General features: G+C 36.3%; 1 protein-coding gene across 4 annotated transcripts in view; it reads right to left on the bottom strand.

Annotated features, from left to right (window-relative positions):
• The window catches only part of LOC131150996 (uncharacterized), a 29,929-nt gene extending 16,731 nt beyond the window's left edge, over positions 1–13,198 (bottom strand). The window contains exons 1-7 of one of the 4 annotated variants that reach the window (XM_058102140.1): positions 12,948–13,198; positions 3,248–3,470; positions 3,010–3,090; positions 2,536–2,631; positions 2,272–2,355; positions 2,064–2,133; positions 1,821–1,903 (exon numbers count right to left, since the gene is read on the bottom strand). In XM_058102140.1, coding sequence (XP_057958123.1) covers positions 1,821–1,903; positions 2,064–2,133; positions 2,272–2,355; positions 2,536–2,631; positions 3,010–3,090; positions 3,248–3,457 — 624 coding nt within the window. In that variant the 5' untranslated portion in view covers positions 3,458–3,470; positions 12,948–13,198. Of the gene's footprint in view, positions 1–1,820; positions 1,904–2,063; positions 2,134–2,271; positions 2,356–2,535; positions 2,632–3,009; positions 3,091–3,247; positions 3,493–12,947 lie in introns of all 4 variants that reach the window. The other 3 variants (XM_058102142.1, XM_058102143.1, XM_058102141.1) reach the window with 3 other exon arrangements.
• Positions 13,199–23,510: the final 10,312 nt, after the last annotated feature.

Genomic DNA, 23,510 nt, shown 5'->3' with positions numbered 1-23,510 from the left:
TTCGAGTCTCCTATCTAAGTCCATCTCGAATCCCTTTCCTATACTCCTTGACATGGGAGGAGTTAAATGGGAGCCAACTCCACATTGATTCGAAAACATGTGGCTCAAGCATGACAGTTCCGAGGATCAAGATATGCTATGATGGTCCCCACTCCATTTCAAAGGGGAAGCAAACTATGCGCTTGTCTCAAGATTGAAAGAAAAGCTGAAGTTCAGGAATAGAAGTACCTTTGGAAATGTTCATGTGAAAAAGACCAGCACTCTTAATGGCATCAAAGAGCTAGATGAGTAGGAGCTTAGCTAGGGTCTCAATGCTGAAAGGAGGGCCAAGAAGAGTGTTACTAAAAGGGTATTTGGCCCATGACAGTTAGAAATGTCCTACTGGGAACTTGATCGCCTCACTTAGTTTTACAGTAGTTTGTACAAATTCAGGCTTTGAAACATAACCAATAAACCAAAAGGGATCTTGAATAGAAATAATAGATTCATGGTCAACTTTTTTCTAGAAAAGTTTCCCCAATGGGAACAAATTGCGGCAACCTCACTTGGGATCACAGTTGGGAGACAGCAGCCCACAGAGACAAGTTTCCTCACTTGGAAGGCAATGCCAACAGGTGGCTGATCCTTGCCAACAGTTGTTGTCTATGTATGATGCTGAATTAGTTTATCATACCCGCCTGCACTGCCCCTGAACCAGGAACCTTTGAAGCATGATCTCCTCCTTGACCAGGCAGCAGGGCCACTACCAGCTCTATCGGAGGGGACTTTTGGGCTCAAAAAGGTGCTCGAGCCACCAAAAAAGAAGAAAGCTTTGACTCTTGGAAGGAAAGAAGTAGTAGAGCCTTTGAAGGATCAGTTAGACCCCTACAGATTAGTAAAGATCAGTCAGTTGCTTCTATTACCAGCTGGCACAGTGTGCAGTTTTGGAATGATCATAATTTAATTCCATTTTTTTTTCTTTTGGACACCCTGCAAGGTGAGTGATTACTGATCTTTATCCTGTTCGTGTATCAGGCAGGCATCACCTTGATGCCCTGTTAATAATGTTCTTTTTGCTAATGAGATGATTGTATAATCAAGGCAGACACTATAATGAGTCAATAACAAGCGTAACACCCAAAACTTCACCCACTTATTCCCCCCATGTTCACTTGCATGTGGACTATTCATTCCAATTAGTAGCAAAAGTCTTCTTTTCTACAAATATTAGAATATATACAGATTCAATTGTATGTTTAAACAACCTATTTAATTTAGAAATCCCTTCATACATCAAACTAGGAACAGTAAATATTTCTCATAAGCAAGCTAAAAATAACCATGGACATACAATGCTTATCTGTAGGCAATAATTTGTTCTTGTATGGGTGTGTATTCTCATGAATGTTCAACAGATCACCTCTAGTAACTTAACTAATTAAATTTGCCTCCAATGTTTAGACGATACTAAACCCTTAATTGGATGCATAGTCGATAAGCAACACAAACCAGCAACTTCAGCATAGAAGCATATATGCAAGTATGTCTTTCTTGCAGGGAAAATCTCTAGGTAACTGCGAGATTCATACCATATCAATTGCAAGAAAAACATTAGTCATTATTTCATACAGGATTACAAAAGGAACATTGTGTACAAGCCATAAGGTGTTAAAGCACACCATCCACAATAAACACAAGCACACATGCATGCATGTCTGCACATACACATGCTTATATCAGAAAGACATCTTTTATAGTTATTACTCACTAGCTGTTGGCTATGCAGGTAGTAGCTCACACAGAATAAAAGATGTAATGCTAATTAACCATCAATGACATACCTTAATATCTTTGCGCAAGAAAAGTCCTGAAAGCTTGAAATGAGCAGTAGGACCATCAGGCAAGCTAATAATTAGAAGAGCATCTACAAGGCAGCCATCCAGTTCACAACATAAACTTTCTAATAACAATGGTTAGGGTGTGGATTTTAAAAAAAAAAATCCACTTGTCCTGCTAACGAAAACACACTCCCAGTCCAAAGAAATTATAGAAGCACAAGACTCCTAAAATGCAAGACCACAAACCTGGCTCCCTGCGGTTAGTGTGAACAACTATAAGGGAGGTGAAATCCTTGTGTTTTGCATACTCTACAATCTGAAATTAAAAAAATAAAAAATCAAAACACTCTGGTTAAAAGAGTTCACACGACAATACTTCGATGTCAATAAACTTCTATGCCAACAAAATAAAAGAAAAAGAAAACATATGAGTAAGAAAATTAATAACCAGCACCTTTTTTAAGTCATAAGTCCCCCTCTTATAGTAATGTGCATTTGGGATAACTGAAAGCAGTTCCGATATAAAAGCAGGTCCCCTCTAAGTACCAAGCAACATATAAAACAACAGCAATTTAAACATGTTAGAAAACATTTTGCAGAAAAGATTTTGTTTCAACCCAAGAATTCTGTCAAACATGGGGAAAATTAAAAATGCAATGTGTAATCCATTAAGCTTAATGGCCCTATGAAAATGACACGTGAAGTGGAGAGGCCATACAGAAGAATTGAAACGGCAAGTGGTAATTAGTATCTTAGGAGTGCGTTCACCATTTAAAACTGAACTAAATTCATCTGCATCATTTCCTGCAAATAGCTGCAATTTTAAACATGAGCAATAAGTCAACCACAAGTAGCACTATAATTTTTTTATAGCCAACGATTTAAAAGACAATAAAATAAATTGAAAAAAATTTATATTTAGACAGAGAGGAGAACAGAAAAAACGTAAATTCTGAAAAGATCCAGGTGTCATGAGCAGTCCAGCCCAGACCAAAAATGCTGTGATGAGGTTAATTGTAAATTAGCAGTGCAGAAACACGAGATTCAAACTTAAAAGAAAATAATGCAACAGTATGCATGTCTTTTGTGTTTCTATGTATATGTTGTGTGTGTGTGTGTGTTTGTGTGTGTGTGTGTGTGTGTGTGTGTGTGTGTGTGTGTGAGAGAGAGAGAGAGAGAGAAAGGATACAACCTCTTCATCATCAGGCCTGCAAACAGTTTCATCAAACTCCCGTGTGTTTTCAATAGTGCGGGGAATCTGCTTAGGTGGAGGCTGCACAAAGAAAGAAAAAGAATACAAAACTATTAACGTCCCAAACTATTATTAGCTCCAAAGGCAAAAATAATCCTTCAAATCTACCATTATCAAGTTACTTGTACGATTGGGTACTAAAATCAAATAATTGAATCAATCAAAAACGAAGGCACACCTCCTCGCCAAGCTCAAGAGCCATCTTTTCAGCAGCATCACGCACTTTAGCCTTCTTACGCTTCTCAAGCTTCTTCTCATGCTTGAGCTTTCCATGGACAATTGATCTCTTCTCCTTGTTCTTTATCATGGATGGAAGTAACTGTTTCTTCTTAGTCTTAGTACACCCAGAATCTTCAATTCCTCCATCAGCTACTTGTCGTTTAACCATTAGGCTAATCCTTCTAAACAGTGAATAATGGCATCCTATTGAATTAGAAAGTACTAAAATTTATTGGAGAAATTAAAATAACAGCAGATAAATCAAGCATGATAATAAAAATCAAGTAATAATTGCAACATTGAAACTCCATGCAATTAAAAAGAAACTAAAACGGAACAATGGAAGCACCAATAATTTTTACTTCTTTTTTTTGTTTAGAACATAGTACAAATGATTCTGTGGTGGTCAAAAGAACTTGGATTCTAATAGAGTTTAATTTGGAGATGATCACATGCTTTTGTTGCTCGGCTTGAGAACAGGAAGATGATGATCAGCAATGATGGATGGCTAGATATAAAATTAAAAAATAACACCATGTTTGGTGCACAAAAATAGAATGGATAATGAATGAACTTCAAGTAGGAATGTAATGACCACTCACATTCCATCATTTCTTGCAAACCTAAAAAATGCTAGATTCAATGGACTCTCTCATTCTCATGTTCAGTATGAATAATTATAATGACACTAGATTGCTAGAGCATAGAGCAGAAGAAGGGTTTTTGGTTTTCTTAAGAACATAGGGTGTATTTGGATCTCCCAAGTCCCTACACACACACACACACACACAAAGATAGATGTGCACGGTACTCGAGAAAAGAAAACATAAAAATGGGGTGGCAATGATTGTAGACAAAGACCTAAACGATAATGTGGTTAACAGAATAGGGCACAGGATCATAAAAATCAAGATAGTTCTGGCCTTCTAGGACTACAGATGATAAATGTCAATTAGCATGTATGCTCCCCAAATAGGCTTAGCAAAAAACCTTAAAAGGCTATTTTGGGAAGATATGGATGGCATAATACAAGGGATAACCAAGGTCCAAACAAACAATCATAGCAGCTAATTTGAATGGACACAATAGAAAGGACAATAAAGGTTTATGAGAGGATACGTGAAGGCCATGGTTATGAAGATAAAAATGAGCCTAGTGATAACATTTTAAATTTTTCCATGTCTTATAATTTGGTTATAATGAATAGAAAAGAGAAGAACGCTTGATAACCTTCAAAAGTGAACAAAATAAAAGCCAAATAGAATTTTCTTAACTAATAGGGTGCATCATTTGTCATGTAAGGATTTTAAAGTTCAAGTGAAAGTTGGCTGAACAACACAAAGTTCTAGTATTAGATATAAAGGTCATCCTCGAGCCATAAGGCTCCCCACTTTGCGAAAGTGGAGGGAGGGTCATCACAGTGTACACAGACTTACCCTTGCTTTATGCAAAGAGGTTGTTTCCTTGAACCCAAACCTGTGACCAATTGGTCACAAAGGAGCAACCTTACCCTTGATCCAAGGCCTGCCCACAGCTCTAATATTAGATATATGTACTAAAAAATGGAAAAGAAAGAGCAACATTTATCAATGCAAGAGGATTAGGTGGTGGAGTCTAAAGGAAGAAAGTATTATAAAATTTAAAGATAAAATTATCAAAGAGGGTGATTGAACAATATCAGGTAGATGTGGACACTCGATGGAATAAGATGATAAACTCTATTAAAAAGATAGCAAAAGAAATTTTTAGGTGAATCTAGAAAGAGATTCTTGGGTAGTAAAGAGAGTTGGCAATGGATCAAGATGTCCAACAAGTTGTAAAGACAAAAATAATTTGACAAAAAACATGGCAAAATTGTAGAAACATAGAAAACCTTGAAAAGAAGGGGTAAGAGATATATAAAAACTTGCTAGAGCTAGAGAAAGAAAGTGCAAAGATTAAAGTAACGTAAATGCATAAAAGATGAGAATGATAATGGCTTGACTCTACAAGACAACAAAAGAGAGGCGGTGAAGACACATTAATATATTGTCTAATGAAAACCAAATTGAAAGCCAATTGATATATCTTCTTTTTCTATCGAAAAACAAAATAGAAAATCAAATTGAAAACTTGAAGCTAGAAGTGACAAATGAGGAAAAGGCTAAAAAAAAATAGAGGATTTATTCGAAAAATTGAGTTACTCAAGTTAAGATGGCTTTCAAAAAGATGGGAAGTGGGAAATCTATAGAATCGAATAATATCCCAATTGAAAATTGGAAATGCTTAGGTGATAATGGGAGTATACGGTCAACTAATCTATTTAACACTATCGTAAAAACAAAGAAAATGTCAAATGAATGGAGCAAAAGCACTTTAATACCGATATACAAAAACAACAGCAATACCAAAATTGTAATAACTGCAGAATCGAACTTATGAGTCATACGATGAAACTGTGGAAAAGGGTAATTAAACAAAGTACGATAAAAAATGAGGGTCTCAAAGAATCAATTTGGCTTTATGCCCGTGAGATCAACAATAAAAGCTCTTTATATTTTAAGAAGGTTAATGGAAAAGTTTAGGGAAAAGAAGAGAGACTTGCATATTATTTTTATTTACCAAGAAAAATTCTATGATCAGGTTACTAGGGAAGTTATTTGGTGGGTTTTAGAATAAGGGAATTTGTAGTAGATATATTAATGTCATTAAGGATATGTATGACAAAGTGACGACCAGCTTTAAGATTGCAATTGGAAAGTCTAGGAATTCCCAAATACAATAGGTGTACATCAAGGTTTTAATTTGAGCTCTTATCTTTTTGCTTTAGTGATTGATGAACTCAGTCAAAACATTCAAAACAAGATCCCATAGTATATGTTGTTCGTAGATTATGTTGTTTTGATTGATGAAAGTAAGAGTGAAGTAGAATCTAAGTTAGAATTATGGAGAACAACTTTAGAATCAAGCGGTTTTAGTATAAGTAAAAATGAGACATAATATATGAAATGAAATTTCAGCCATGGAAGGAGGAATGTTGAAGATAAGATTAAACTGATAATCAAGAAATTACAGCACTAGTAAATTTCAATTCCTTGGATCTTTATGCCAGCGGGAGGAGAAATTATAGTGGATGTAATACATAGAGGTAAAGCAGGTTGAGTAAAATGAAGGTGCGTTTCAAAAGTGCTATGTGATCCAAGAATACCCTTAAAAATAAAAGAAAAGTTCTATAGGATGCCTATAAGATAACCCATGCTCTATTGATCAAAATGTTGGCCAACCATGAAACAACATATGCAAAAAGTAAAAGCTGTCGAAATGCAAATGCTAAGCTGAATGAGTGGTAAAATATTAAAAGATAAATTAAGGTATGAACATATTCACAATAAGTTTGGTATAGCATAGGTAGGAGATAAGACAGGGGAGGGCAGCTTAGATGGTTTGGAAATTTGAAACGTAAGCCAAGTAGTGCACGAATGAGGAGTGACATAGTCATTATCACTAGTAGTAGAAGGGGTAGGGGTAGACCAAATATAACATGGAATGAGATAGTGAGGAAGGATTTAATAGCTCTAAAGCTAGACGAGGGAGATGCCCTCAGCTGTGTGAATTGGCAGAAAAAGGGTTGTTGTTTGTGCATGCATGTGTGTATATATATGTCCACACACATTTTGATGCCCATTTGGCCCAATTACAAAGCTTTAATGCTTTTATTTATATGGGAATCCTAAACTTTGTGGATCCCCACTTCCCACCAAGACAGATGAGAGAAGGGACAATGAGCTTCAAGAAGGGCATAAGAAATTTAAGAAATGGAGAATTTTCCGGTGCTTGTGGCTCTTTGTTGCTCAACAATAACAAAGTTTATTTGGAAGAGGAAATAAATGCCCAAATGAAGAAGCAGGAAACAGCCTGATGCATCAGAAATTTTTATAAGCAAACATGATTATTTAGAGAGGAATTGCTAGTGAGAACATAGCAGAAGCACAAGTGGATGAAATACCCAAAATCCAAAGAAAGGTTTCTTTTTGGCTACTTAGAAAGATGGTATCATTTTACTAGACTATCCTCTATTTAAATAAATGCCCAAATGAAGAAGCAGGAAACAGTCTGATGCGCCAGATTTTTGGATTAGCAAACATGATTATTTAGAGGAGGGAAATGTTTGTGAGAGCATAGCAGAAGCACAAGTGGATGAAATACTCAAAATCCAAAGAAAGGTTGCTTTTTTGCTACCTAGAAAGATGGTATCATTTTACCAGACTATCCTCTATTTATGTCCTGTCAGTGATGCATATCTACATTAACCATTGGCAGCTTCTGCAATTATGCCTGCACTATAAAGATCAACTGAAATCATTGTCATTTTTAATTTTACCTCAAATCCAGTAATACCAGCTTGAACTATTTTTCAATTGAATTTTTTTTAGATAATGAAAAATTTATGATTAAAATAGACTTTTAATATGAATGTTAGCGTCTATCATCATCTGCCATTTGAACTTAAGCTGAAAAGATTTATAAAGCTCATAAACCACTCACAGTTCATGAAGATTCAAATATTTTCAATTTTTAAGCAATAAAGGTGGCTAGGTCTACATAACAATGGAGAATTCTGTGAAATACAGCAAAAGAAATTGAGCTGTCAGTATCAAACCAAACAACATAAAAGACACAAACACACACACACACAGAGGATCTGCAGTAACACTCCCAATCAATGTGGAGAAGAATTCAGAGAGAGAGCGAGATGCGAGATTCTATGATGATGACAGTGAAGAATTGAAAGCAATCCAGATTGATGCAGGTGGAGAGAGAGAGAGAGAAGCGTTGATGATGATAAAGATTCAAGCAAGGATGCAGTCCTGATTGATACAATCCCAAGCAAACAAGGAAGAGAGGTAGGAAGTTAAGGTTGAGAAAGGTTTCTCTAGCATTCATATTTGATTCCCATTCTGCGTCTTCATATCAAATAAGCCCAGCGATGAGAGAGGATAAAAGCTGGCAAAACAAGTCAATGCCCAACAGGTGTCTCACAACTAATCCATTTAAACAAATCCTGGCCTTAAGTCCTGTCCGTCTCTGCTCTCCATCACGGCCTCTCCCGTCTACTGCACTACCACAGGTGGCAGGCCACCTGTAACGCTCCACACATGTACAGAAAATTAAAGTAGAATCTAGAACACTCCAGATTTATGAGGAACTCTCTAGAGTATCATAGAGTGATCTAGAACCGTGGAGAATTCTCTAGAATGTCCTAGAGTGTAGTAGGAACTACTAGATATTTCTACATTCTATTGGAATGTACATATGCTAAAACCTTCCTTGTAAATATCTAAATGAATAGTCTAGAAGATGAATCTAGGTTGTAGATTCAAATTGATCTCCACCGTCCATTGAGGAGGTGGAAGCGTATAAATAGGTGGAGGCCTCATTTGGCCAAACCAACCTACAAAGTGTTGTAAAGCATTCTCCAAGCAATACAAGTGTCTTCATTCTCTCAAACTCTCTAGCTCTCTCTTGTCAACTTTGGTGTCCATCTAGCAGGTTAGGCTGACTTAACATCACAGTCGGTGTGAATATTGCTAAGTGCCGGCACGGTTGGCTTAGAGAAAGGTCTAAGGCCATGACACGCCGCTCTAGCTCTCCGCAACAGTGATAATTCTCCATGGCAATGACAGCCACAGTTTCAAATGCTCCAGCTCTCCCTTGCTTTTTTTCATTGTTTTCAATTTGATGATGCAACTTTCAAATGATTCTAAACCAATCACAAAATGATGCTCATGCTTGCAGGATTTCCACCTCTTTTAAGGAAGAGGAAAAAGAGGGGTTTAGTTTTAACTTTTTCATGAGGCTTGATTAGTTTTTAGATAACAAGAATTCATTAGTAACAAAACAAAAGTAGAGGAGAAGGAAATGGTATACTCCACGAACTAGCCAATTACAAGGTGCTGCCCTCCAATATCTTTGGAGATAACTCAACGATATTCCACCAAAAGTTTCTAAAAAAGAAGTTCAAAATAAAATAAAATAAAAAAACCTAGCCCTAGCATTCCTCTCAAAGCCACAACATCCAAAAGATTGCATGCACTGAACATAACAAAAAACCTTCCCTCTTCTACTCTTACTAAAACCCTTATATCTCATAAGTGGAGCCACCAACATTTCATCAAAAAAGGAGAAACGAGCACCCACAAAGATTCCTTACCACCTGATGTCTCATTGGACACACCAAACAACATGTAAATATCTGGGTTGAGAGTTTCATAGGGCCCCTTTACCTGTAATGAGTCTTCATACTAATCCTATTAAGAAATAGAGTCCAAGTGAAAGCCCAAACCCAAAAAGGAACCTTAGCCTTCCAAATGACATGATACAAAGGAAAAGGGCAAGGGATTGCAAGTTTTGAAAGATGAGAAAAGAAAGATTTAGAACAAAAGAAACCTGGAGAATTCCCTAGCCAAAATTGAGCATCTAACCTATCATAAGGAACGGAAGAATCCAACACACTCACAAAGAAGTAAGATCACCATTCACTAACCTCACTTTCGTTGAAACTCCTAAAGAAGGGGAAACCCAAAGAAAAGAGAGCCCCCTCCCTAAGTATATAAAAAGTTGTTATTGGTGCATTGTGAACCGTAGATAATCTAAACAAGCGAGCAACAGCTCCAATGAAGGTCTCCCCACCCAAATCTCTTTCCGAAACCCAATTTTATAGCTCGCCCATTTTAAAGCGAGTAAAGAACATAGAATAGACCAGCAATGTGGGAGACAAACTTCCATGGGCTCAAATGGAAAACATTGCCACTTCCTCAAGCATATCACACAATCTGATTGACTCCATGTTTACTTTTAACAATTGATGATGCCATAGGAAATTAGTCTCTAAGGGGAACCTCCATAACTATTTTCTGTTTAGACACCATATTGCCAAGCCGCAAACTCCCTCAACTTAGGTCTCCTAACCACATCTCAACCTACAAGATGATTTCACTTAGTCTCACCACTAATTAACCACAAGAAATCTCTCATCAACTTGTACGAAACCCTCACCACCCTCAGATGAATACTAAGAAGTGGTTAGAAATAAATGGGAATGCTAGAAATGGATGAACTAATAGGAGTAATACGAGCCCCGGTGAAACTAAAGCCCTATTCCACCCCTCCAACCTTTTACACACTCTCTCAACAACAGGATCCCAAGAAGTAGCAAACATAGGGTTGCCTCCTAAAGGAAGACCAAGGTACAATAAAGGCCAAGTCAAAAAAGCACAACTAGCAATAGTCACAACATTTTACTCATTCTCTCAACCACAGGATCCCTAGAAGTAGCAGACATAGGGTTGCCACCTAAAGGAAGACCAAGGTACAATAAAGGCCAAGTCAAAGAAGCACAATCAGCAATAGTCTTAAAACCCTCTACATCACTAAAATCTACGTTAATGCCAAGCCCTCCACTCTTTGATGTGTTGATCACCAACACTTAAATGAGGATCTTTCCAAATTTCCTGATATTATCATCCAAAAATATATATGGTGTCACATGCGAACTTAAGATGGGTCACCTCAACCTCCTCCCTCCCAAGTCCCAAGTAATAAGCCTCTATTGTCCCCAAAATCTGAGCATGAGAAATCAACCTGATTAAACCATAAACCATGAGGATGAACAAGATAAGAGACAAATGATCTCCTTGTCTTAACCCTCGTGAGGCCTTTAACCACTCCATAGGTTGTCTTACAACCACCGCACATTTGTAGAACTAAGACAACCTTGTATCCAATTCCTTCACACTGATCCAAACCCCCCTTACCCATCACTTTGTCTAAAACCTCAATTCACTAAGTCATAAGCCTTTCCAAATCCAATTTGCAAACTAATTCCCACTTACCTCTACTCCTCACATCCTCAACCACCTTGTTAGCCACTAAAAATTTGTCTAAAATTTGTCCATCTTTAATAAAAAAAGATTGTTGCCATCTATCTCCCCTTTGAGTCTCGAAAATAAGACCGTAGTTGAAATTTTGTAAAAACTAGTCACCAAAATAATAGGCTTAAAATCTCACCCTTCTAGACCTCTCCTTCTTACTTCTTAGGCATTATAGCAATAAAGGTTGAATTCACATTATTTCCCACCACCTCGTGACAATGAAACTCCCCATAAATTTTTTTTTAAAAAAAAGTAATAATTTCATCATACAAAACTTCCTAGAAATCCATATATATATATCGTGAAGCCATTTGATCCAGAGCTTCACCCCTAACCATAAAAAACTCCATTCTAACCAAGAAGATCAATCCACCCTTATAGGACTCCAATCATGACCCTCAATCATCGGTTTATGCTAAGTCCTGTATATAAATGTTTATAAAAGTGCATTTCTCATCTCCAATTTATTTTTTCTCTCTCACAATAAATCCCAATAAGAGCTCCAACTCTTTAATTACGGCCGCTTCTTTCCCCCAGCTTATCCTTAATTTCTGACGCCAACTCCTCTTCTCCCCTAGAAAAAGCAGCTCAACTCATTATAAATATTTTCCCTTCTAGCCATATCCTCCTCATACAACAACCTGCACTCCTCCAGTCTATCAAGTCCCTCAATCTCAACAAAAAACAAAAAACCTTAATTTTTTGCTCCTCGGTTTTCCCAAACTCCTCTCTATTCCATTGCTTCAATGTATCGTTCACAAATTTCAATTTTTTCATGACTTTAAAGCCCTCCCATCCTAAATGTGATTACCTCCCCACCATATCTTGATATTATCCCTTTAAAAGGGGTATGTCAACCACATTCTCTAATCTAAATGAGGTTATGGACCCACCAAATAGGATTAGAGTCTAAAGAGCACCAGACACTGATTAGAGATTGGCCTCACCAGAACCTCTTGCAGAACATTCAGGAAAAAGTCTTCCCAAACACTCGTGAACAGCAATCTATCCATACAAGGAGAGACATGTCTACCACCCAAAGCCGCCCATGTAAAATTACCAGTACTCAGGGAGACATACCTAAGGCTACTTCAGTACCAAATGAAAAAAACAAATATCTCAGAAGAGATTCAAATATCTGAGATACGATGTTCCAACTTGAGAAATGACTCAAGCATAACACTCTAAATAATGGTCCAAAACATGATAATTCAACAGGAACATCTAAATGTTCTGATTTTAAGTGCTTGGGTTTTATTTAATTCTAGAAAGCACTGATACCGACATGGGACACAGACATGACAGCATATAGACACAGGGGTACTCGATGTTGCAAAAATAAGGATACAACTGGGATAAGTTAGTCAATTAATAGTGAGGTAATATTAATTTAAAATGAAATAGGCAGTGGGACATTGGCCATTGGCAAGCACTCAACCACTCCATTTAGATACAAAATTGATTTTTCCCCAAGACGCTTTTTTTTTTCCTGAGGGAAGGGGATAAGTTGCATAAGCAGAGCCAGGTAATATGGTTCCGACACCTACACACCTAACAAAACAACCAGCCCCCCTTTTTAACTTCTGAAACACTGAAACATCAATTTAGTGTTTAACTTTTCATTCACAGAAACGTCAATTTTGTATTGAGCTTTTCAAAGACTGAAACCCCTTCTTGTAGTTGGGCCTGCAAACTAGTAAAGAGCAGGTAAGGAGATGGGGAAGAGGGAGGGAATGAGGAGGGACTCACGTACAGCAAAGAACGGGCTTCGAGCCTTCGAGAGAGAAGGGGCTTCGAAGCTGCGAGATAGGTTCGACGGCAAATATGGGAGAGAATGGGGAAGCTCCTGCTCGAGGCTGCGATGTCCGGCGAACAGGTCGAAGAAGGCTGCGAGGGTGGGAAAGAGACTCCACGGCAAGAATGGGAGAAGATGAGGTCACCAGTCACTCTAGGGCTCCAAGCCTCCAACGGAGCTTCTGCTGGTCTCTCGTATCTGACGTGTTTTTCTTTGTCTTTTTCAGTTTATATAAGCGACCGAAGGAAAGAAGCAAAACGCAGCGTTTGACTCAAACAAATTAAAATTAAAATTTTAAATGTTGGAAAAAAAAAATGCCCCGCATGTCTATTCTTGTCTAAAATTTATTATTATTATTTTTTTAAATATATATATATATATATTGTTTATTTAGCCTCATTCCTGTTTTTTTCATTTTTTTTATTTTGAATATTAAAAATAAAAATTATAAAAATATATTTATCTACGTTGTCAGTATATTTATGTTTCTATTTTCAACTATTTTTTTAAAAGATTAAAAATTAAAATTTTATGATTTTCAATTGTGTCAAAAACCTATTGTTAATATTCAAAAAATTATGAATTGAATTATTTATTTATATATATTTAAATTAAATTTAAAATAAATTGATAATTATAATTTAAACATAATTAAATTTTAAAAATGCATAAAATTTTAAAGATTTTGAAAATAGTAAAAGTCATTTATAAATTATTTTTACTATTTTTAATTATTAACTACAGTAATTTTTCATGTGAACTGAAATTTGAAAACTAAAATAACTTATATTTTTATTATAGTATTTTTAATTTGTATCATTTTGTTCTTTTATTATTTAATATTTTTTAAAATGTTATTTGATTCTAGGAAAAATAGTGCTTGTTTAACCAAATTTTAAATTTATTTTAATATTAGAAATATAAACCAATTATGTTGTTGATTTTTTATTTTTTGTTTCTATTTTTGTATTTTTTGTTTGCTTTTACTTTTTTTAGTTTGTATTTTTAACTGTGATGTCAAATCACCTCTTAAACTCTGACACATATCAAATAACTATCGGTCATCTTAATAATGTATTCGTGTCTCATACATGTTGAATAATGGTAGTTTTTCTGATTTGGAATGTCAATATTTCTTAAATTCAGTTTTTCATTCATATAGATATTTTTTCTCGCATTTGTGTATTTAAAGGAAATATTGAAGACAAAAAAAATGAAATTTAAATTTATTATATATTTATTAACAAAATTGATAGATAATTGGATAAGTTAGTGTATAGTTTTGTTTACTCATTTATAAAACTAGAATCCAACCCATCAAGGTTCTGCCCAACCCAATTTGATTCCCAACTTGTTTTAAGGTAATGTTTGTCTAGTTCAATCCCAAAAACTCCAAAATAAAAATTCCAAATGTCTGGGAAGCCATATGAAATTAAGCCCTGGCAACTTGAGTTAAGGAAACCCTAGGAATGTTCAAGTTCTACGACTTTCATTTTTATGTTTTTATTTAAATAACAAATGAACTAAAATATCACCATAAGATTTTCGGATGTTTCTCATAAAGGACTCTACATTTTGAGCAAGAATTATACAAGTAGAATTTATTATGTATTCTTGATTAATTCATATCAATACTTTAAAAGGCTCAATCATGGCGTGTTTCAAGGTTTGCCCGAGGCAGGTCTAAAACACCTTAAGCCATAGTCTAAAAGACCAATTTTAAAAACGCCAAGCATTACATGCTGAGCCTAATCCATTTGTACGAAAAGGCGCACACTCTACCATTTTTTATTTATGATTACAATGCATAAATCTTAAGTTACATTTAGATGGAAACTTATAAACACATTTCTTTATGATGAAATTGTTAGTATCGGAGGATTCCATGGGTGGGTTTGATACATATGGGTGAACACCAACTTGACTCAAAAGCTTAAGTCTATTGGACCTTAGATCCAACCATGCACCCATCGTCAACTCAATTTTTCCAATGTGTAACAAACTCACAAGTAAAATTATTAGCAATCTCCCCCTCACTTGTGAGTTCCAATTGCTTCTCCTTGAACAGAAATCATCTCCCTCATGGGAGTAAGTCCAACTCTCCAACAGTTACTAAAGTGGGTCTTACCACTGCCCCTTACGTGCCTTAAATTACATTCCACATGCCTCCGAATCGATCCTACTTCTCATATCTTGACCCTATTTGATCCATCTTCCAGGCCTAGATGATTCTTATTGGTCTCGATCACACACTTTGTTCTTAATTGTTAGCATGTCAGGAGAATTAGTTTTATACCTTAACTTTTATAAACTTTTTTTCTATAATGTCACTCACCCAGAGTTACGAACCATCGGCACTGATACCACTTGTTAGCATCGAAGTAGTCCATGGGTATGCTTGATACACATGGGTGAGCATCAACTTGACTCATCACCCACTCAATTTTTCTAATGTGGGACAAACTCAAAAGCGAAATTCTCAATAGAAATATCCCAATATAAATTGATTTATAAAACTCCTTAACTCAACCTTTCCAAAATAGTAGAAAGTTATATCCTAGATTATGAAAATAACTAAACTTTATAATGTTATTTTTATCTATTAGCATTACTTACCAAATGAATTCAAGTTAGTACTCTTAGAATGTTCAACAAATCTTTTACAAATTATATTTTATTTTTTTAATTTTTTAGTATATAATCTATTTACATATTATATAATTTTTTTTACGTATTGAACTCCGAAAAGGTTTACACCTCACCTCATAAGAGTTAAAACATATGGCTTTAAGCCTTTTGTCTTTATAAAATATTAAGTCAAGTGATTAATTAATCAAATCAAATTAATAGACAATTTTATGTCTTCAAACACACTACATTTTATAAATTCATGACTATACAGCATGTGCGCAAGGCTTGTCCACGGAGGGTGAGTCAAAGCCTAAGATCAAGCCGAAAGGCATGGTCGCACATTTTTATGACAAAGATTACATTGAGGTGTACGATAGAAGTTGCCTTAAATCCATCACAAAGCTATCTACTCTTCGCTAACACATCAAAAACTAATTATATTGTACCAAATACTAATCGTAAAACTTATCGATTTCATTATACTATCTTGTTAAGGTCCAGAAAATAAAGTGGAAATAAGGAACGAAGAAAACGAAATTTAAAAATGGGCAAACAATAGGACTCGTTGACGAATCCCTTGTTTTCGTCGACGAATTCCCTTATGTAACTCATTGACGAAGTTCAGGCGTCGTCAACGAAGAAATACCGAGAGGAATTTCAGGCATATGATTCGTCGACAAACCCCTTCTTTCGTCGACGAATGTTCTTCTACGGTTCGTTGACGAATTGTGCCAGGTCAAAGGGTTATAAATAGATTTTTTAGTTACTTCTTCATTAAGTAAACATAAATATATCTCTCTCTAAACCTATGCCCCTCACTCTCTCTCTTCGATTTCTCACCGTTCGTCGCCCGAATCTAAGATTGGTAGCTGCCACGAGGATCTAAGGCATTTCTCTACAAGTCTAACAAAGCAGTTTTTTGAACTAGGTTTTCTAGGAACCACTCCAAAACCACGGTAAGTAGGGTATTTTAGGGTTTTATTGTTAATTTGGAGTATATGAGGCCTAGGAAATGTTAAATAAGAAATATTCTGTGAATTGAGTTGATTAATTTGGGAAAAATATAATTTCAGGGTTTTAAACTTTGAACACCGCAAGGCGTGGATTTAGGGTTCCTAGTAAGTCAGGTAAGGGATTTATATTATGTCAGTTGTTTTGAATTATGGACCAATTTAACGGCAATGTATATTTTCAGAAATGGAATATATGATTTTCTAAATAAATTGGGTATATGAAAAGGATGGTTTTGACTGTTATATGTTTTGGGGAAAATTAACGTGATTGGTTTGAAATCTCCTATCTTCTATAAAATAAATAGTTTAAGTTAAATAAAAACTTGGATATGCTCAGACCCTATTTTCAGTAATTTATGTCTTTCCCCATTAGGTTATTTTATTTATGATCTATCAGATAAAAATTGTGTGGCATAAGAACAGTTTTTAAATGATATATATGAGCAGAATTTTTTTACTGATAATACATAGTATGATGTGACAGCTGGGGGTTGAGATTTGATATGACGATCGGGAGGCAAGATTTGATATGATGGTCGAGCGCCAAGATTTAATATGACAGCCGGGGGCTGAGAGTTAATAAAAGACAGGTTTTATATGAAATGAGATATAATACGGTTTTATTATGTAAATTGTCATATATGATTCTAGAGCCCTATGGATATGAGATGTGATATATTAAGCACAGTACCGTAGCTATATGTTGGTAGGGAGTGCAACCACACTGGGATGATAATGTGATGATGGATAGACGATTGGTGACCTGGGCACAATACTCCCTCGAGGAAAGTGTCGAGAGGGCCCATCTGATGCAGTTTCGGATGACCATAGGTAGGCACAATCGTACTTACTACCTTTACTAACTCAGCTATGGTCGGCCGGCCATTGAGTCCAGCCTTTAGGCCGCACAACCCATAATGAGGGGAAGCATGTCGTATGAGTTTATGATAGCGTGACGACGCTAATACATCAGTCTAGGTTATATCTTTTATGCATATATGGGCAAATTTACTATAAAATGGGCTATATTGAGCCGACAGTTTATTATTATGATATTATGTATTTTTAGATATAAACAGTGTAGTACAGTTATAAAATATTATTTCATATACAATTAAATAATAAAAATTTTATATTCACGCGAGAACTCATGCTAGCCACACACTGATATTAATATAATTCGTCTTAATGAGAAGTGTCTCACCTCATTATACAAATCCTTTTTCAAGTCCTTTAGGAAACCGTACCAAGTTTACCTCGGGGCTGGGATTAGACTTCTGGAGTGGCTATCAAAACTGGTGATACCAGATATCTTATTTTTGTTATTTTGAGATTGTAATATGTAGTCAGATAGTGGTGTGTATGTGTTAAGGAACAGATAGAACTCTGGTAAAATGTTTTGATGTTTTAGAAATCTTCCATTGTATGCTTTAATTCCAGTAATGACAGGTGCACCCGGGATTCCCTGGTTAGGGCCGGTTGCAGTATATGTATATGTGGTATGAGAGAGTATTTATGTATTTTACTAGCACTCCAGGCCCATGTGGCGGGTCGGGACGCTACAAAGGTGGCATTTATTAATATAACATAAAAGATACTGACCTTCTTTTAGGTTTGGTAAAAAAAATATGGAACCCCTTCTAAGGTTTGAAAAAAAAGGTACAAGCCTTACATTTCAAAAATTTTATAAACCTTAAACCTTCCCTTGTATTTGTAAAAAAGACAAACTAACCTAAAGAAGCATAAGTATCACAAAAACAAAAATGTCACGGTTTGCATGATTTCTCCATGTCCTTTTGCCCAGAGAGGAATGTGAAAATTTTAAAACATCAATAAATGTTCACTTTTTTTTTTTTCCAAACCTCAAGAAAAGTGACTTTTGCACTATAATTGTATTATCATCATGAGTATGGAAAGTGAATGTTTAGGCAAACGTGCTTGCCCTTCCCTCTCTCAACAAGAAATGTTAGCCTTTTACAAACTTACCAAGATAAGCAAATAAATAATAAATGATAAGTCACATAAGCTCCAAATTCACATAAGCTCCAAATCAATTGGAGTCTGCTACTACGCATTCATAAGGTCAAAGTGAATGTATTACAGCTTACGATGCCCAAAACTAATCCTGATTTGAAAGTTAGATACTTAGAATCCAAGTAGTTTTTTTAGTTCAAGTTCTTAGTTCATTCCGAAACTCATGTGATCAAATAGAGCATACGAGATCTAAATCAAGTGGAGTTAGTTCCTACTCTCTAATGTTTGGAGACTATATACAAGGATTAATTCCTATGATTTTGATATATTTATTGTAACAACCTGCTATTTAACAGGGTTTATATATATATATTGCAAAATTTATAAGACTCTAATACCTACTAGATCAAACCTATCTATCAACCTACGCAGTAAGAAACGGATTTCATATAAACACAATCAAGAAAATATACAATACCAGAGTGCTAAAAGGTTCCTCAAAATATACATATATGACCGCTTCCCAAAATACCCTCAACTGGGCTAGGGCTATGCATAAATACTCTCAAAAATATTCACTCTATCGGCGGGGCAGTATTGAAACCCCTCTATCTGCAAGCCTGATCTGCTCGCCTATCTGGATCTCCTAAAAAATGTTAAAGTAATGGGATGAGACGACGCTTAGTAAGACGAAATATGCTATTGCTAGTGTGTGACAAATGAGTTACAATACTATGAAGAATTGTTTCTATATAATCATGTATACCTGAATATGAGAATACAAGTACAAATAACATATACAACCACCACTTGTACCTTTGTTGCTTAACATATCTTTTTGTTTATAGGTTTTCCATTCATAATACTTCTACTATACATAAGTACGCCTTTTGTTACTGTAAAATTGTATATACATATAATAATAACTGAAAACTTCTCTAGATGGTTGTATGTCATGATTTAAACCCTCATGATAGGGTTGTGCGGCACGAAGGTGGGATCTACCCTAACTGGCCAACCAGGATAAACCACTATACTCCATCAGTTTGATTAGCCCTCCTCAACCCATATCTAATGGGGAGTCTGTCCACTCATGGGCTCTATATGATCGACTTTCATACCACGTATTATATAAATAGGTGGTTGCACTTTATACTGAATATCTGTATATAGCAATGGTACCGTGCTCTACTGTCTGATCCATCAGGGTTTGATACTAAATAACACATTGCTATATACAATCTATCTGTTTTACCATGATTCTGTAATATCTTTATTAACCATGACGATGTGATAAACTATATCTGTATCAATTGTATTTCTGAAATGAATTGTAAAACTGTATGTTATGGTACTGAAAACTATTTAATCATGGTATTCTGAAAATACTATAAAACATATTCTCTATCTGTATAATCTATATAACATAATCTAGAAAATACTGTAAAAACATGTTTTTATACTATATCCATATTCTCATGTCACACAGAAATTTAAAACATTTTAAACATATTTGATAAACTGTATAAATTCCTGCTGTGAAATAATAATCTGGTAAAAACATATAATTCATACTAAAATCATACTAGTATTACCTAGCATAGCATATTTCCCTTACTTGATTTCTGCTAAAATCCCCCTACTGTAGTTGGTCCTACACTTGCAAGGTTCTCCACTTAATACCCTTACGTCTACAACATTTCCTATAACTTCCGAAAAACCAAATTTCGAATAAAAGACTTTACCTTAAATCTGGGATGAAATCCAACTTCGTCCCACCGACAATCCGCTCCAGCAAACTTAGGGAGAACTTCCTCAGAAGCATCGTGGTGGCCTCAAATTGTTGATCCGACGAACAACGGGGCCCAGATTGAAGAGAGATGGAGGTGGAGCCATAGGAGAAAGAGAGAGAGAGAGAGAGAGGGAGTGATTTTTTTTGAAAATTTATGCATTTAACCAGATTTTAGGCTATTTGTACTGTGGAATTCTTCGACGAGACACGTCACCTCGTCGACGAGTCCTGTAGAAAGTTCGTCGACGAACCTACACCCTCGTCGATGAATTTCAGATTCCAAAAATCCTCTCTCGGTATCTTCTCGTCGACGAAACATGTCTTCGTCGGCGAGGGCCTTTTGTACCCTCGTCAACGAATCCACTGTGTTCGTCGACGAGGACCTGATAAATTCTCTTGGGTCATTACATCTCAAAGTGCAACATCATCGATGAACGCAAGTTGGCTACCTCCTTTTGTTACTATTTCCATTTCTATCCCTCTTTATTATTTAAATACCCTTATTCTTCGGGTCGTTACATTCTCCCCTCCTTATAAAATTTCATTCTCGAAATTTACTATTCATATAGCTCATCATCCCTTAAAGGCAAAACTGTCTACTTATTTTATTACCTGCCCTCACTTATGGTAGAGGAATACTGTGTTACATGGGTAGTTTTGAGAGATTACAAGTATAAAAAAAAATTCCTCCAAAACCAAAATACTACATATCCTATACACTACATTACAATTGCACTTTTTAAACAAAATAAAATTATTATTACCTTATTTATACATCACTGTTGTATTCACTAAACAGATGGGGGTATTTCCGTCTGATCTCATCTTCAAGCTCCCACGAGGCTTCTTCTATCGTGTGATTCCTTCACAGGACTTTTACTAAGGGTATCTTTTTATTGCGCAATTCCTGTTCTTTTCTATCTAAGATCTATACTGAAGCTTCCTCATATGCTAAATCACCACTGAGTTCCAATTCTGCATAGCTGATGATATGGGAAGGATCTAGGATGTATTTCCTTAACATAGAAATATGAAACACATCGTGAATCCTGAATAGAGATGACGGTAAAGCCAGCCGATAGGCAACTAACCCAATCTTCTCGAGTATCTCAAATGGGCCAATGAACCTAAGACTCAACTTACCCTTCTTCCCAAACCTCATGATTCCCTTTAGCGGTGTTATTTTCAGAAATACATAATCACCCACTTCAAATTCCAATTTTCGGGGGCGAGTATCTGCGTAGCTTTTCTACCGACTCTGTGCTGCACTGATTCGATCTCAAATGAGTCGAACTTTATCGTACACCTGATGTACTATTTCTGGTCCCAAAACTTGCCTCTCACCCAGCTCACTCCACTATAAAGGGGAATGACACTTTCTACCATAAAGTACTTCATAAGGAGCCATGCTTAGACTAGCCTGATAGCTGTTGTTGTAAGCAAATTCCACCAATGACATATATTGAATCCAGCTACCCCCAAAGTCCAATACACACGCTCGCAACATATCCTCAAGTACCTGAATCGTTCTCTCTGTCTGACCATTCGTCTGAGGATGAAAAGTGATGTTGAATGCTAACTGAGTCTCCAATGCCTCTTGCAAACTTTTCTAGAACCGTGATGTAAAACATGGATCACGGCCCGAGACTATGGATACTGGCACTCCATGGGGTCAAACAATCTCCTGTATGTAAATCTTTGCTAACCTGTTCATAGGGTAGCTAACCTTACTGGGCAGAAAGTGTACTGTTTTCGTCAACCTATCAACAATTACCCAAATGACATTCTGACCATGCGGCGCCAACCATAACCTAGTAACAAAATCCATGGATACATGGTCCCACTTTCATTCGGGAATGAAAAGTGGCTGCAACTGACCAGCCGGCCTCTAGTGCTCAGCTTTAACCTGCTGGCATGTCAAACATTGCTGCACAAATTATCCTATTTCCCTCTTCATGTCATTCCACCAGAAATACTCCTGCAGATCCCTATACATTTTCATACTGCCAGGATGAACAGTGTATAGAGATCTGTGTGCCTCCTCTAAAATCATCCTCTTGATGCTATCATCTGCACGCACACATAATCTGGTGCAAAATCTCAAAGCCCCATTGTCAGAAATGCTGAATTCTTCTCCTTGACCGTCCTATATTCTGGCTATCACTTCTACCAATTCTGGATCATTCCCCTGGGCGGATTTAATCCTTTCATATAGTGTAGGCTGTACAACCAGACTAGCAATAAACACCCGAGGATCATCTGCTACTAATTCCACGCCAAGTCTTTCCAAGTCTATCTAAATTGGGTGCTGAACTACTGCAACTAGTTCTATTGTATCTTCTAATTTACGGCTCAAAGCAGCAACCACCATATTTACTTTACCTAAGTGGTAATTGATGGTGCAGTCGTAATCCTTGATGAGTTCTAACCACCTTATCTTGTGCATATTCAACTCTTTTTATGTAGAGATGTACTTTAGGCTCTTGTGATCAGAAAATTTTTCACATTTCTCACCATATAAGTAATGTCTCCAGATCTTCAGTGCATGTACAACTGCAGCCAATTCCAAATCGTGAGTAGGGTAGTTCTTTTCATATTCTTTTAATTTCCTAGATGCATACACCACCACCCTATCATGCTGCATCAGTACACACATGAGTCCTCTCAAAGTCGTGTCACTGTAAATCACATAACCATCACCTCCTAATGGAATCGTCAGTACTGGTGCAGTGACGAGCCGCTGCTTTAATTCCTAGAAACTCTGCTTGCATTCTTCATCCCACAAAAATCTGGCATTTTTCCTAGTCAACCGCGTGAGAGGTCCTGACAAAGCCGAAAACCCCTCAATAAATCGACGGTAATAACCTGCCAGTCCCAAGAAACTTCTGACTTCCTGCACGTTATTCGGCCTGACCCAATTCACTACTGCATCGATCTTGCTGGGATCCACTGAAATACCGTCTCCTGAGATCACGTGGCCTAAAAATGCAACTTTCTCAAGCCAGAACTCACACTTACTAAACTTGGCATAGAGTTTCTCTTCCCCGAGTGTCTACAAAACTTGTCTCAAATGCACCTCATGATCCTAGAAATCCCTTGAGTACACC

Source organism: Malania oleifera, chromosome 3 (genome assembly GCF_029873635.1).
Source record: "Malania oleifera isolate guangnan ecotype guangnan chromosome 3, ASM2987363v1, whole genome shotgun sequence".
NCBI classification, from domain to species: Eukaryota; Viridiplantae; Streptophyta; class Magnoliopsida; order Santalales; family Ximeniaceae; genus Malania; species Malania oleifera.
The sequence above is the reverse complement of the archived record's forward strand: the minus strand, read 5'-3'. Positions and strand labels throughout refer to the sequence as shown.